At 41.8% G+C, this 16,137-nt stretch overlaps 1 protein-coding gene across 2 annotated transcripts in view; it reads left to right on the top strand.

The window, feature by feature from the left end:
- UBL7 (ubiquitin like 7) overlaps nt 1-10,821 on the top strand; it is a 13,034-nt gene extending 2,213 nt beyond the window's left edge. For both annotated transcript variants that reach the window (XM_042472335.1, XM_042472336.1), the window contains exons 2-11: nt 298-543; nt 890-1,009; nt 1,563-1,645; nt 1,800-1,884; nt 2,995-3,052; nt 3,562-3,695; nt 4,140-4,189; nt 5,839-6,006; nt 7,063-7,185; nt 8,258-10,821. In XM_042472335.1, coding sequence (XP_042328269.1) covers nt 298-543; nt 890-1,009; nt 1,563-1,645; nt 1,800-1,884; nt 2,995-3,052; nt 3,562-3,695; nt 4,140-4,189; nt 5,839-6,006; nt 7,063-7,185; nt 8,258-8,395 — 1,205 coding nt within the window. In that variant the 3' untranslated portion in view covers nt 8,396-10,821. The remainder of the gene's footprint in view (nt 1-297; nt 544-889; nt 1,010-1,562; nt 1,646-1,799; nt 1,885-2,994; nt 3,053-3,561; nt 3,696-4,139; nt 4,190-5,838; nt 6,007-7,062; nt 7,186-8,257) is intronic.
- Nucleotides 10,822-16,137: the final 5,316 nt, after the last annotated feature.

Below are 16,137 nucleotides of genomic sequence, written 5' to 3'. Positions count from 1 at the left end.
CTTCAAACGGAGGCTGGGTGGCTATCTGTCGAGATGCTTTGATGGAGGGTTCTGGACTGGATGGCCCTTGTGGTCTCTTCCAACTCTACGATTCTATGATTCTATACTTCTGAATCAGTCACAAGTACAAGTAGTGGAGACAAATGTGGCAGATAGCCTGTGCCCATAGGCTTACGTATTTCCTTTTTTGAAATAAAATCTTCAGATAGTTGTACTGCATCAATTTATTCTCAGCTTGAAATAGAACTAGTATAGTGAGTGAAGCTTGAGTCTTATGTCAGTTGGTTTCTTTTCCAGATACTACTTGGAGTGCTGACTGGAGTTTCACACAATCAAGTCCTCCCAAAGAAACTGATGCCATGTCCCTCTCCGAGTGTTACATTGCCGTCAAGCTAGCCGACCAACCCCTGGCTCCCAAATCCATCCTAAGGCTGCCAGAAACAGAGCTGGGAGAGTGCCCCTTGGGAGGCTGTAGCATCTCATACCTAAAACAATTAATCACCGGGAAACTGCAAGAATCTGTCCCTGACCCAGAGCTCATTGGTAAGCTGCTCATTTTACCATTTATCTAATTTTATGTATAGTATATCTTGCCTTTCCTCTCAAAGCTGGCACTCAGTGTGCTTCACAAAAAGGTTTTTCTTTAAATATACAAATAAAACACAATACTCTAACTAAAATCAAATTTAAAACACATCATTAATAAGATTTCAGCATCCAGTTTTCCTTTGGTCAGTTTCCAAAAGTTTAAGATTCCTACTGGAAGAATCTTAAGCAGAAGTCTTGCTCAAGAAATGGAGAGTCTTGCTGGTGGGGTTTTTTTGGCCTGCAAGACAAGCATTTACTGATGTGTCATCCTCCATTACAATCTTGATCTCTGTCTTTTCAGACCTGATCTACTGTGGCCGTAAGCTCCGAGACGACCAAACACTGGAATTCTATGGCATCCAGTCTGGCTCCACAGTCCATGTCCTTCGAAAGTCCTGGCCTGAACCAGAACAGAAACCAGGTATGGTTCGCTCTTTGTGAGTAGGATTAATGAGTCGTGGTCATAGTGGGTAGTTTTGGGGAAAAGAAAGTGACAATAATGCAAAGTATAACAACCCAAAAGCACCATACTTTAATCTGTGGACAATTTCATCTATGGAAGGAGAGGACTGTGGGACTCCAGCCCGCTCTGCTCCAAGTAGATCTGTCTGCCAGCTAAACCATCAGTGTCTAAGTTAATGTTACTTAATAAGAATAATGATCAAACATTGAGATTTTACTGGATGCTCTGTGTGTGTGTGCACACATGCATGTGTTGGCACATACACATATATACATACATATATGCGAGTATCTGTAGCTGTGTTTATCCATAGTTATCTGGGCATGAGTTTAGAAACAGATCTGTAAACTGTAGTGGCATGGACACACTACAGACAGCCTAGAGATGTCCCCACACCAGGAAGCCCCTGCTCCATGTACTTTGCATCTCAGTGGCCTTTTGGATCTTTATCTCATGAGTTGTGCTAGGTTATTCTGATTGGTGTCTGAACGTTTGTCTCTCCTGCCCACAGAACCAGTAGATAAAGTTGCTGCTGTCCGAGAGTTTCGTGTTCTACACACTGCTTTGCATAGCAGCCCAGTCTTCAGAGATTCGGTGAGCACGATAAACTCCAGCTCTCCTCTGCCTGATTTGTTCCCTCCATGATAAGATGGGAAGCATCACAGCAGATGGGTGGAGAGTTCTTACAAATACCAACTTACAGCTTTCTTATACAGCCTTGGTGATGATTATGGGTTTCCTTATGCAGGTCTTCAAGATGCTGGGGAATAAAGAATCCTTGGATCAGATAGTAGTTGCTACACCGGGCCTTAGCAATGACCCAATTGCTTTGGGTGAGTAGAGCCGAGTAAGGTGTGGGATGCAGGAAAGTATGTTGCTTCCTCATGGTTATTCTGACTTACTATTTCAACAAGGATAGAGCTTTCATTATGGGTGTCATTAATAATAATAATGATTGAGATACTAGATCAGTATTGAAATACTGTTTAGCTTAAGTTAAATATACTTAACTGTTAAGTTAAATATATTTAACAAGATAGTGTCTCCTGGCCTGACCCCACTCCAGTTCAGCTTTACTGGGTAGCAGCTGCTGCAAGCAACAGAGCTCTATTCTGTTGATCCAGGTGCACAATACTGATGTTTCCACCCCCTCTCTTCACTCATTTTTGATGTGACAATCAAAAGGAGAATCCCTGTCACAATTCTTCTTTGCATTGGAAACATCACATCTTGTCTGATAGAAGACCAAACCTCTGTATTCACAGCAGCAGCTGCCTGGTAAAGTACTATTGGGTGACTTACAATCCTGGCTATAATGTTATGATTGTGAATACATAGGGGCTATAACCATGAATTAGTTATGGATGTATAACCTAGCCTAGAATAACTGTGATGGTGAATTCCAGTCAATGTAAATAATAGAATTTAGAATTCACTTTACTCCTCTGTATCTCTCTTTTCCAGTGAGAAAATGACCTTTGTCAGGAAAATCTGAATGTTTTTCCATGGGATGAGTTATGCAAGAAAAATACACATCTAAATTTATAAATAAGAAGTTTTATTTATATATTCCATTTTATTAAATACCTTTATTTTTCTGTTAAATTTCTTATGCGTATTTTAATTTCTCCAGTCATAAAAATTATCGTGTTTGAGGTACAGATAAAAACATGCTCTCTCTCTCTCTCTCAATAAATAACTAGGACAGATTAAGCAAAATTAAAGCCACCAACAGTATGTCATAAAAGCAAGAGCAAAACCAGTAGCTGGAGAAGGGAGGACATGCATAATTAACTGGACCTCCATTTATATGCTACCTTCCTGACCAAGAGAAACTATTTTTTTTTTTTAAAAAAAAAGAGATTTCTTCTTCCCTGGGGAAATAAGATTTAAAGGTTTCTTTCCTTATGATTACAAGGACCTCTCTTTCTATGTTTCCACAGGAGTCTTGCAGGATAAGGACCTCTTCTCTGTCTTTGCTGATCCGACCATGTTGGACACGTAAGTTTGTCAAACTTCACAGACCTAGATATGTCGTGAATCAGGACCTGATTAGTGCCACCATAACAGAACAGATCGGATGGTGATCATGATAAGAAAAGGCTATTGGTTTTTTTAAAAAAATGTATTGGTGCTTGTAGCATCAACTATTTATAGCCAAGTAAGGATATATGTCTTCCAGCTCATAAGGGATTTCTCCCAGTAGGGAATTTCCTAACTGCTAGGGATGGGCAGGATCCCCGTGCAACACAAGTTGTTGTTGTTACTTTATTCATTTATATCCTGCCTTTCTCTCCATAATGGGATTCAAAGCAGCTAACATTTTAAATGATGTTACCCTGAGACTAGTACATCTTCTCTAGGCTGATTCCTCCAAGAGTGATACCAGAGATACCGTTATAAGCGCAAAACTTAAAAGTGCAACAGTCGAAACCAGAGGCTAGCAAAGTGTGCCCCCGGGTTGTTTTTGTTCCCTCAGACTTCCCAACTGTTCTCATCATTCTTTCTAGGTTAATCCCAACCCATCCTGCTTTGGTGAATGCCATTGTCCTAGTTCTCCACTCTGTGGCTGGTAGCACACCCTTGCCCACTGGAGAGACCTCCTCACGTAGCATGCCTTCTAGCTCCTACCGGGACATGCCAGGTAAGAGACATGTTGTAAGACATGTTGTAATCTGGTTTAGATTACCAGAGCAGCCTGAACAGGAACAGTATTAAAAGGCATACCTTAGTGATGGCAGCCTTAGGAACTTCTTAACAGAAGGGGCTGTTTAGTAGTGGCATTGATCACTTAAATAAGGATGGGTAATCCCATCATCACTGGAGGTCTTGATGCAGAGGCTAGACAGCCATCTCTTGAGGTTGGATTTGGACTGGGTTTCGTGTATTGAGCAGGGCGGTTGGACTAAATAGTTGACAAGACTTTACCCATGGTTCTGTGAATCACAGGGATGCAGAGCTAGGTAGAGCCCAGTTGTGCTAAATTCTTAGATATTCCCATTTCTAAATCTAGGGTTTGGACAGGCTTTGGAAGTAGCTATCTAATGGGACCTGAATTTCCTTCATTATGGTATCATCTCTTGGACAGGTGGTTTCCTGTTTGAAGGTCTTTCTGATGATGAAGATGATTTCCATCAGGTAATATCAAAAAGGAGAGCCTCTGTACCCTGGAGGCAGCAGATTCTGTCTGATCTTGGAAGCTAAGCAGGGTTCACCCTGGTTAGTACTTGGATGGGAGACCATCAATGAAGACCAAGTACTGTAGACTATATTTCAGAGAAAGGAACTGACAAAACCACCTCTGAGTCTTCCTTGCCAAAGAAAAGGAAATTCATGAGGTTTCCATGAGTTAGCATACACAATGTCAAAAGGATCCAAAATCTGGGAGGGTGTCTCTGTAGAGGAAGGTCTGAAACATAACTTTGGAAGCTGGAGTGATCTGCAGTATACACTGGTGGTCTATCCCCCTTCAGGCTTGTATGGCTCTCCTCTTCTGTCTTTTATCTTCAGCCCCATGAAGCATGTGAGAGTGAGAGAGAGTGGATGACTGGCCCAGGATCATTCAGTCTACTTCATGGCTCAGCAGAGTTGAACTGGAATCTCCTAAGTCCCAGTCAAGCCCTTAAATCATTACATAAGACATCTCTGCATGAGGGTGGTTCAAGAATAGGGGCAAAATTTTTGCCCAACTCTGAGGTCTTTCCTTGCTTGAGCTCTTTCCTTAGGCCACAAATGGAGAACATCAGGCTCGGGGGCTGAATTTGGGCCCCCTGTCATCCCATTCTGAAACTCTTGGATTTTCCAGATGGCATCTTCATGACCTAGTCCTTTGGTGGTTTCTAAACTTTTTTTTCCTGGCCATTTTGAAAGGCTGATATGTGTCTCTCAAAGGCTAAGTCCCTAACAATAAGAGCTTTAAACTGAAATATGCTGCTTTTCTTGTTCTGCCACCCACCACTGGAATGTGGCCTTGTGAACCTCTCTGTCATTGAATTCAGCCTGGTCCTCAGGCTGAGAGAAGTTCTCCATTTAAGAAAAAAAAAACCTTTGTTTTGCTTAAATTTGCCACACAGTACCCAACATATGTACATAACAAACAGTACAAGGAACAAGGAGCAATATACCTCACAAAGACACACATTACAAAATAAATAAACATTCCACAATAGAAATATACAACACATAAAGCCAAAGATAAAAAATGACTTCCCGCTTTTTTACTGGAAGTGTAGCTGCATCTTTAAGCTAAATTCCCACTACTGCATATTAATTTGCTAATCCACCAATGTACGTCTTGAAAACCTGCAGGACTTATCTTTTTTTCCTTTTGCTCTTATGAATTGTATAGATTCCTAGTCTTTCAAAAATTATCAGTCAGTTTAACCCTTAACAGCATAGTTAATTTATCTATTTCTACCATCTCAAATAGATTAGCTGTTCAGTCTATCATTCTTGGCATTTCAACATTTTTTGGAATTTTGCTCCTGCTGTTCTGTATAATAAAATCCTTTCATGCTGATATTTTACTTGATCATCAAATATTCCTGACAGAAAAAAAATCTGGTTTAAGAAGGATTTTAAGTATTTTCTAAATCACCCCTTGTATTTGTTCCAATATCTTCTTGCTTTGTCACAAGTCCACTAACGGAGATATCTTGCTGTCCACATTTCAAACACAGATTACCATAACTTTGAGGTTCTCCATCTTTGATGAGTTAAGCTGTGAAGTGATCAGCATTGTTTCATGCCAGCAGTTGTTAGCAAGCTTGCCTTTTCTTTCTCAACAGAGTACAAGGACTACCCCATCCAGCAGTACCTCTGGGTCCCGCCCAGCATCCCTTGGCTATACGGGAGCAGCGGGGCCACGCCCCATCACACAGAGTGAATTGGCGACAGCCCTGGCCCTTGCCAGCACCCCCGAAAGTAGCTCCCACACTCCAACCCCTGGGACGCAGGTAAGGGAGAAGGATGACTAGGCTGAAAGGGTGAAAAAGATTTCTTCTGGACTGCAGTTCCCAGAACTTTCCAGCCAACATGCTGGCTGAGGCATTCTGAGAATCGTAGTCCAGAAAGTAAGTTTTCCATGCTCTGAGCCCAAACTTGCATTCATGGGGTATCCTTGCATTCTAGCTGCCTGATGAAAGACAGGGAAGGCTTTTAGTTAAGAGTGTGGGTTTTTTTTGGGGGGGGGGGGGGGAGCAGAGCAGAAAAACTTTCCTTCCAGCTATGAGTTAACTGTGAATAGCAGCATTATATGTGTGGATGGATGCACCATCCACACACATAGTGCATGTGTAAACCAGGATGGGCAAGTGGTGATGTCCAAATGATGTTGGACTGCAACGTCCTTCATTCTGCTGCAGTGGCTAGGTGGGTTTAGGCAAATGGAGCATACAGTCAAACAGCATTTGGAGGGCCATGAGTTGCATATGCCTGAGTTAACAGGATGTTGTCAGTGGTGTTTTTTCAAGCATACTGGATGTTCACCATGAAATATATGCACAGCCTCTTGGCCAGCTTTCAGTTTCTCAGAATTAAACCCTACACAGTGCTGAACCATTGAGAAGAGTTCCTTGAGGACTGTCTCAAGAATCACGCATTCTCTAACACACACACACAGCCCTTGCCATTAGAGATGCAGTTGGGTGCATGTTTACCCATGAGTAGTCTCAGTCATCTCTTGGGAGTTTGTTACCTGCACCACTTAAGATGGAGTGGATAATTGCCAGCGAATCACACTGGCATCTCAGGGGGTCTTGGAAGGCTGCATCCCACTCTCTCTGAAATTTTGCAAAATGTTCCTGAGATGTGTGTTCATTGGGGACCTCAAAATGGCCTTGGTGGGTGCATACCTGATCTCAGCTTATGAGAAGCTGTCTGCTGACCCAGCTGCAAACTTTCATGCATGATAGACATAACTGACCTGCTTCGGCCCTAAGCCCCAAGTTATTGCTTTCTTAGGAATATCTGACCTGTCTCTTCTAACATCACCCTTATTGTTGCTTCCTCAGGGACATTCTTCAGGCACGTCTCCAATGTCCTCCAGTGTCCAGTCAGGAACGCCCATCACCAATGACCTCTTCAGCCAGGCTTTACAGCATGCCCTTCAGGCATCTGGGCAGCCAAATCTACAGGTCAGTAACCCATCCCGCTGTTCCTCCTGCTTGTTGGAAGAAAGTCTGCATTGCACTGTGCAATGGTGTGCAAAGCGGCACTGACAAACAATTTGTGTGGAAAAGGCTCCCAAGTAGCAGATAGATAAAGGAGGTGCAGATGTTATTTATCCTTATTTTCCACCTCCGTCTACATGAGTAGTGCATTGAGCTTCTGCCACTAGGCCACATGAGTTTAAGAGTCCTTGTCAGCATCATGACCAAATAGTAACAGCTGTCCAGCATTATAGTATGAGTTAATTTATATTATTGACTTTGATACTTTATTTTACATTAGCTTGACAATTTCTGGCTGGAAAAAGATCAGAAGGACGAAAGACTTGGAGAGTGGATTTTGCTCTGTTACTAACCTACTTGCACAGTTTTCTTAGTTGTGGGGTGGGGATGGGTCATGCTTTTGCACTTAGATTTTCTTTGTTTGCATCTGCACTATATATATAACCCTTCTCTTGGCAGCAAGGGTAGGGTGGAGATTGAATGTCAGCCTAAGGACTCCCCATTTATCCAGCCATGGGGAAATGGATTGTTTGCCAGGGACAGTGTGGGTAGAATTATTTGTTTAGGGGCACAATTTACCATTGGGCTGTGAGGGAATGTTGGCGCACATCAGCAAAATGACTTGAATGCTTCTTTGCTGTAGACCATCTACTTCATCATTTACCACCAACAAAGCTTTCCTTGTAGCAGCAAGGTGTGCCAGTCTTCAGTGCCAAATGAAGTCTTGGGGAGGCTTGGAAGTTTGCCCAGTTCCAGAACAACATGCATACACACACTCTTGATCTGGACATTTGTATAATTATTCACATGTCACATTCCACATCTGAACACAGCACACAAATAATTGATCTGCATGCTTGTGCAGTTATTCGCATCAAATGAAGCATATATGTGTTCTTAAAGGGGTTCATTGGGGTCTCCACATGTTATTACACTGAACTTCACTCATGCAAATGGCCGTGAGAATCTCTCTGCCCCAGCTTAGCTCACACATCCCCCTTTTCCTCTCTCTCTCTCTGTTTTTCTTTGCTTGCAGAGCCAGTGGCAGCCCCAGCTGCAGCAGCTACGAGACATGGGCATTCATGATGACGAACTGAGCCTCCGAGCATTACAAGCCACTGGAGGGGATATTCAGGCTGCCCTGGAACTCATCTTTGCTGGAGGAGCGCCTTAATTTTACTTTCTCTTCCCTCTCTGCCCAAGAGGACTTAGACCCTGATAGATCCTTCTGCATGTCTGATCCCTCCGCAATGGAAGCAGTCTTTGGATGCCCCTTGGTGGTACTGTGCTCTGTCTTCCTTGTGTTGAGCTGCCTGGAATCCTAGTCACACTTACTTTTTGTCATCCGAGTGGAACAGATGGGGACAGAACAGAGAAGAGTGATAGGACAGGAGCATTCAATGTTGGAATGACATTTTATTTAAAAAAACAACATCTCTGTCAGGGTGGACCGGAAAGACTGCCTGCTGGATGATGTACCCAGTACTTGTTCCTTTGTTGTCTTACAGAACTTGCATGCTTCCCTCCCCATATTGCTCAGTTTGTGGCTCTCTGAGGCTCTGTCGAGTTTGTTTGGTTCACAGACTCTTCATTAAAGCTTTCCTGTCCCTTCTGTTCTGTGTTTTTGCTCAGATTTTGCTCAAGGTGTGTAGCTTGGCTTTGTGATCCTTGGATGACAAGGAAACAGCCATCAAGTGTCCTGAAACACAGATGGTGCATTTGAACTTCTGCAAACCATGGGGGTTTGCCAAGGCTTTTTCCACTTTCCTCTTAGGCTTGAATTATGCTTTTTTATTTGCTACACAAGAATGCATACGCAGCGTGACAAAGGCACAAACTCAGACTGCTGTAAGATGTTCTGGGGACAGCAGGGGGCACTTCTGCATAGCACACAAAATAGCATGTAAATACTGCAGCTAGTTAACAAGAAAAAACGGACATGAGTTGCACTTCTTTGGCATGTACAGGGGAAAGTTCAACTCTTCAAGGATTATGAATGGAAGCTGTTAGTAGATTTATTTCATTATGTAATTTAATTAATTAATTAATTATTGGAAGTAAGAATGAAGATAATGATGTGCAGAAGCCATCTCCAAATGAAAGGTGATGTTGTGGGATTCAGAGAGCATCACCCTCCCACTGTTCAGTTATTGGTAGCTTTTGCTCGTCGTTCTTAAAAGCAGCTTTCCAAACCATTAAATAAATTGCCAAGCACAGTGGTTGTGCAACATGCTAATAACTTTCCACTAATCTTAACAAAAATTGCACTAGTCTCTGGAATTAGTTGGAATAATTTTGTGTGTGTATGTGCCTTCAAGTTGCCTCTTGACTCATGGTGACCCCACAGTTTTCATAGGGCTTTCTTAGGCAAGGAATGCTCAGAAGCGGTTTTGCTAGTTCCTTTCTCTGAAATCCAGTCTACAGCACCTGGGATTCATTGACAGTCTCCCATTCAAGGAGTAACCATGGCTGGCCCTGCTTAGCTTCCAACATCAGATAGGATCTGGGACCTTTAGAGTTTTTATATTCACTTCCTTGAAATTCTGTAGTGTCTAGGAAATGCAATTTGCCCTTTAAATAGTTTACAGACTTCCCCATGCTACTTATTGTGAGGAAATATTGAAAATGAGAAGTGTCTGCCCACTTCCATTTTTCAAGTGCGTTTGGCAGTCTGGGCTATAGAGCAAAAAACAGGTCACCAGACCTTTCTCTGCCTAGCAGTGACCATTTAGGGGCTTTTGAACAGGAATCTTTCTCAGCTCTCCTGGAGATGCTGGTGTACATCTTTCCAGGTTCTGTGGGACCAGTTATAAATAAATACTGTAACCACAATCACAGTTTAAGCTTATTCTTTTAAAACAACACAACTTTATATACTACACTAAACACCTATCCAGTATCGCAAGGTTCCAGGCATCCAATGAGATGCTGGCGCAGGAGTTGATTGTAAGACCATTCAATATATCCTTGCGATTGTAATCTATGATGAAAAGCATAAAAGTCTTAAAACCAACAAAATAGGTGCAAATACAGAACAGCAATTGCAGTATAAGAATTTACTCTTTTAGCCTTTCCAAAATTCGTAACCGCAACGTCTACAATTTGAACCTGGAGTTCCCAAATCCAAAATATTCCAAGACCTAAACCTTTTTCCATGGGTGGCTGAGATTGTGGCACTTTTGGCTCAATGTACACAAAACTATTAAAATATTGTATAAACATGCCTCCAAGGTATGTGTCTACGGTGTATAGGAAACACATAAATTATGTGTTTAGACTTGGGATATGAAATGTAAATACATTTTGTGTTTAAACTTGGGTCCCATCTCCACAAATATGAAAATACAGGTATTCTAAAATCCAAAAAAATCTGAACCCCAAACACCTCTGGTCCCAAGCATCTCAAATAAGGAAGATTCAACTTGTACCTTATTCAAGGTGGACAAGGCCTAATGTAAAGAGCATTTTAATATATATCTTTTTAAAAAATGCTTTGACTTTTTACCATTTTCATTGCTTTTTATTTCTTCATTGTCTTGAGAGCCCTTGTGGGCTGGGAAATGTTATGGTAATATCTTAATTTAAATAAATCATCCTTAACCCTGGCCATTGCATCTTGGCTCTAGCTTTCCTTGTTTTGAACTGAACTAGTAAATACTACTTCTTCGTTAGGGACTTGTCTAAATCAATATCTTAAGAGTGGTTGCACATACTGTGATGCTATCAAGGCAGGATTTTGGGGTAGATTTATTCTCAGAATAAGCAGAAGGTTCCCGAAATGCAGAAGGGCTGGTTTACCACATTCTGAAGCAACTAAAGGAAAACACAATACTATCTCAGAAGGGTGAGGATGGAACTTGTATCCTTCTGCATGCAAAGTGCATGTTCTTAACCACGTTTCCAGCACATTTCCAAAAGCTAAAATTGTTCACTCAGTTTCAGCTGAGAAGGGCCTGCCTGAATTATTCCATGTCATTTGTTTTTGCTATGATTTGACGTACTGTTCCCTTCCAGCCCTAATGCTTTCAGCAGCTAAAACTTTCCACCGCGTGGGTTTGTTCCAGAAATGTTTTGGGTCTGCCTTCCTCCACTGACTAACAAAGATGGAAAGGAAACTTCTGCAAACTTGACATTCCTGTTTTACCTTGTAGATTTTTTAGGGCCTGTGAAAATGAGAGAAGAAGCCCTTATTGTCACCAGCCCCTGAGCTGTGCTTTGCTTGCCTTTTTTCCCTGTGTGACTTTTTTGGACTGTCGTTGTGTGCCTTCAAGTCATTTCTGACTTATGGCGACCCTAAAAGCGAACCTATCCTGGGGTTTTCTTGGTAAGATTTGTTCAGAAGAGGTCTGCCATTTCCATCCTCTGAGGCTGAGAGAGTGTGACTTGCCCAAGGTCACCCAGTGGGTTTTCATGGCCAAGCCGGGATTCAGATCCTAATCTCCCAATGCTCAATGATTATACCACAGCCCCATTTTTTGGACTACAACTCCCAAAATGCCCCAGCCAGCATGGCTAAGTATTTGGACTACAACTCCCAGAATCTCCAACTAGCATGGGCTGTTTATAACTACATCTCCTAGAATCCCCTGACCAGCACGTTGGGTTGGGGTTTTGGATTGCAACTCCCAGAATGTCCCCAGCCATTGGACTATAACCCCCAGAATCGTCCAGCCCATATGGTTAGGGATTTTTTGGATTATAGCACCCAGACTCCCCCAATGACTTGGGTTTTTTAAGAGCACAAAGCTAGAATTATTGTCCAAATAGTTTTATCATTGACCTTCAGTATCCATGGATTCTGCATCCACAGATCCAGCCATATATGGCTTGAATATACATATAAATCCCAAGAAGCAAACCTTGTTTTGCCATTTATATAAGAGAAACCATTGCTTATAAAGGACTTGAGCATCCACAGATTTCAGTGTCCATGGGGGATCTTGGAAGCAAACTTGAGCAGATACGAAGAGCCCACTGTATATATTTGTTGCACCTTGTCCAGATAATTCTACATCTTGTAGCAAAGCCCACGGATGATAAGAGCAGAAAAATTGTGTTGGATCGCAATGCTGGATTAGATATCCCTGCAATCTGATCCAACACGGATCTTAGTTTTGAAAGCTCTACTGCATTTTGATGTTTGGTTCTTGGCTACCTTTCTGCTGGTTAGGTAAGAAGACACCTTTCTTCCCGCCCCAAATCATAATCCTTTCTTCTAAGCCTGTGGTACATTTATTGTCCTGGGTGTTCTGCTTTGTTTGTGGCAGTTTGAAATGCTGGCGTAGTGTTTAGGAATGAAGAATTGCCAACCAGCTTGATGCCACCCCTTGGGTGGTCTCACCTTCTCTCATTCTTTGAAAGAAAGAGTTTCAGATGTTGCCAGGACCTATCTCATATAAGCTTTTTGAAACACACATTCACTTCAAAGCTTTATTAAAAGGAAAGGTTCTTCTTGTTCTAAGAGTCGAGCTCTGGCTTTGAAGCTTCCTAATGGGATGTTTCGTTCGTAAAAGCAATGAGATGGTGAGAAGTGATTTGGACTGGGATCTTAATGTTCTCGGGACGGATGCATTGGTAAGAAATGTTTGATGTGCAGTTACTCATTGTGATGGGCGGCGTAGTTGTGCCACAGCTAAGAGAAAATTTTGGACAACAGTTCCTAGAACCCTCCAGTTAGTCTGGCAAGTTGTAGCCCAAGAAGTAACTCCAAGTTTTGCCCATGCCCCAAAGGAGAAACAATAGCTGCAGATAATCTTAGCAATCTAGTGTTTCGGGACTATAAAAAGCCAAGATTTCAGGGCCAAAACCTGAGACCTAAAGATGATCCCTTGGCTGCATCCGCACTCCAGAAATAATCCAGTTTGACCCCACTTTTAACTGCCATAGCTCAATGCTATGAAATTCTGGGAACTATAGGTTTATGAGACATTTGGCCTTCTCTGTCCAAGGTGCCACAACAAACAACTATTCCCACAACTTCATAACACTGAGCCACAGCAGTTAAAATGGGGTCAAGCTGGATTATTTCTGCAGTGTGGATGCACTAGGATTGCCTGTTCAGGTTTTGGCCTGAAGTTTCCAGGCCAAAACCTGAGATTTGGGTCCAGCCCCTAAATATGTCATTCAGTTTTATGCATTAAGTACCTATCCTATCCTAGGGTTTCCTTGACATTTGGATGCTCTATCATAAGTGTTTTCTCTCATAGTGTGTTCTTGGCAATATTTATTCAGAGAATGTTTGAAATTGTCTTCCTCTACAACTGAGAGAGTGCGACTTATTCAGGGGTCATTCAGTGATTTTCCATGGCTAAGTAGGGATTTGAAACTTGATCTCCCAGAATCCTAATGAAATATTTAAACCTTTACACCATGCTGGCTTTCATCTTAGCTACCTCAGATCTGCTACATGAAGCAGCTGCCTTGCTCTCTGTAATGGTTGGACCCATTCTGTAGAGTCATAGGAGACAAGTGGGAAAATTGAGCCTCCTTAGACATTGCTGAACTGGAATTTCCAGCACCTCTAAACTGTCTAGCTAATGGGGAAGGATGCTGGGACATGCAGTCCAACAACATCTGGAGGCAGCATGATTCCCAGCTCTGAACGACTGCTTTTTTTTTGGTGGAGAGGGAAACATTAAGTAATGCTGTAACTTAGAAAAATAAATCTTCTCCCAAACATTGCATCATTTCATCTTTAAATGTGATCACGGATTTCACGAATATGTCATTTTGCCCTGTGCTTTCATTTAGAGAGCAAATATTTTGCTTTGAGGCTCTGATTGGAAACTACAGGAGAGAGCCAGCAGGGCGGCAATGGAGGAAATTAATGTGGGAACCAAATGGTCTGATGGCTCATTCCAGTTTCTATGGATTTCCCCCCCCATTCATATTAGTAACGCATAATAAAGCAAACACACTCCCCATGCAATGGAGCTGCCAGAATCAATAGTAATTGAGATGGTATGGTAACTGGAAGTTAACACAGCACTGGTGCATATCTACGTCATATTTATTATAAATGAGGAACCTCATCTTAAGAGACTTTTTAAAATGTAAATAGTTATAAAAAGCAGTTTAAAATACTTTGGGGAATATGGGAAATTACTGTATAGGAAATCACTGGAGGCAGCTTTGCAGAGTGAGAACCTGAGGAATCATTTGTACTGAGTTTTTCTGGGTTTTTCGGACCACGTGGAAGAGTTTATTCCTGACATTTCGAATAAATTCTTCCAGAATACAGTCACATAGCCCCAAAATCCCACAAAAAACGATGGATGCCATCCGTGAAAGTCTTCCACTTCACATTTGTACCAAGATTTTTATATTGACTGTGTGTTGCATTTCCTTGGTAACTTTGCCTCTCCCTTTTCTTTGGTTCCTAAATTGTATTTTTAAATGCTCGACTGATGTTTTAAGTTACCGCACTGACATAAATCTGATGACTGGGGGGAAATTTCATTTTGGGGGCAGAATTTGTATTTTGGCGGGCAATGTCCTCATTTTGTTCCTCTGTAACTATACAACTACAGCTTAGCGTAGTGGTTTGAGCATTGGATTACAACTCTGCGGACCAGGATTCAAATCCCAGCTTGGCCATAGAAACCTACTTGGTAACCTTGGGCAAGTCACACTCTCTCAGTTTCAGAGGACAATCATGGCAAATCTCCACTGAACAAATCTTGCCAAGAAACCCTTGGGATAGGTTCACCATGGAGTTGCCGTAAAACGGAAACAACTCAAAGGCGCACAACAACGGCTCTCTGAATGGGATTTCTAATGCCTCTCCCTAAATTCCCAAATGGCACAGGGCAGGAACCATGGCAGTTAAAATAGAATCATAGTGCAGTAATTGTGAGTGAAAGGAGAGGACTTAACCCATGTAACAATCATCTCCTGGACTGTCATAAACAAGAAAGACAAATGCATTTTACTACCTTATAAAACCAAGTATGTTAATAGCAGTTTCTGTTGGCTGTGATTATATTTTTCCTACCTGAAATTCTGCTTAAATTCAGCTCAGTTTCAACTGCATGTACCTCTGCCAAAGGTCTAGCTTATCCCTCTTGGTATTTTGTTTCCATTACGTACATAGAGGTGGGTTTTGGCACGCAAAGCAATGATGGATGCCCATAAGACGTAGCTTGCGCCGTCATTAGAATTTACTTGGACATGGCCTATCTACTTTTGAACTGAGTGGCATTGCAAAGGCTGCCAGATTAATATTATTATTAAAGATACCAATTCCGGCATGTAAGATGCCTCAGAAGGGAGGATGATTTCCTGGATGCTGACCTGAAGGGCAGAAAAACAGAACAGCCATTAAATACAGTCCCATTAAATACATAGTAAAATGGTGTCCCTTATATAAAAGGGCAAAATCGAGGTTTGCTTTTTGGAATGTATACTTTTTTGGAATATTTTCAAGAAGTGGCTGTTTGAATCCATGGATAAAAAATCCGTGGATAAGGAGGGCTGACTGTAATAGCACTTTGGTTCTCCTTTATCTGCCCAGGCTGTGTCTTACCAAATCCAAGGATTTGGAGTATGGTGATGCTATAGAACTCTCTGGTTGAGAATTTTAAAAATCCCTTTCTCTAAACTGCAAATCCCAATATTTCCTAGTATGTTGTCATGGCAGTTAAAATGGAATCATATTGCGATAACTGTGTACATGCTCTTTAAGTCGAGATGATCTCTAGAGCATCTTCCTTTTCTGAGTCCAGCTTGCATATCTGTCATGTCTCTTTTCGGAGATGGTAAAAGTCTTTGTTGTAAAATCTTGAGCATTGCTTTGGCTGCAAGGAAGATTAAATGTTATGGTCCAAATCCCTGGTGCTCCCGTTTTTCAGGACTGGAACAAATGTTGATAATTTCTAGTCTCTTCTATATTTGTTAGCAAATTTTTGTCAGAATTTG

Source organism: Sceloporus undulatus, chromosome 6 (genome assembly GCF_019175285.1).
Source record: "Sceloporus undulatus isolate JIND9_A2432 ecotype Alabama chromosome 6, SceUnd_v1.1, whole genome shotgun sequence".
NCBI lineage: Eukaryota > Metazoa > Chordata > Lepidosauria > Squamata > Phrynosomatidae > Sceloporus > Sceloporus undulatus.
This window is presented reverse-complemented; position numbering and strand designations above follow the sequence as displayed.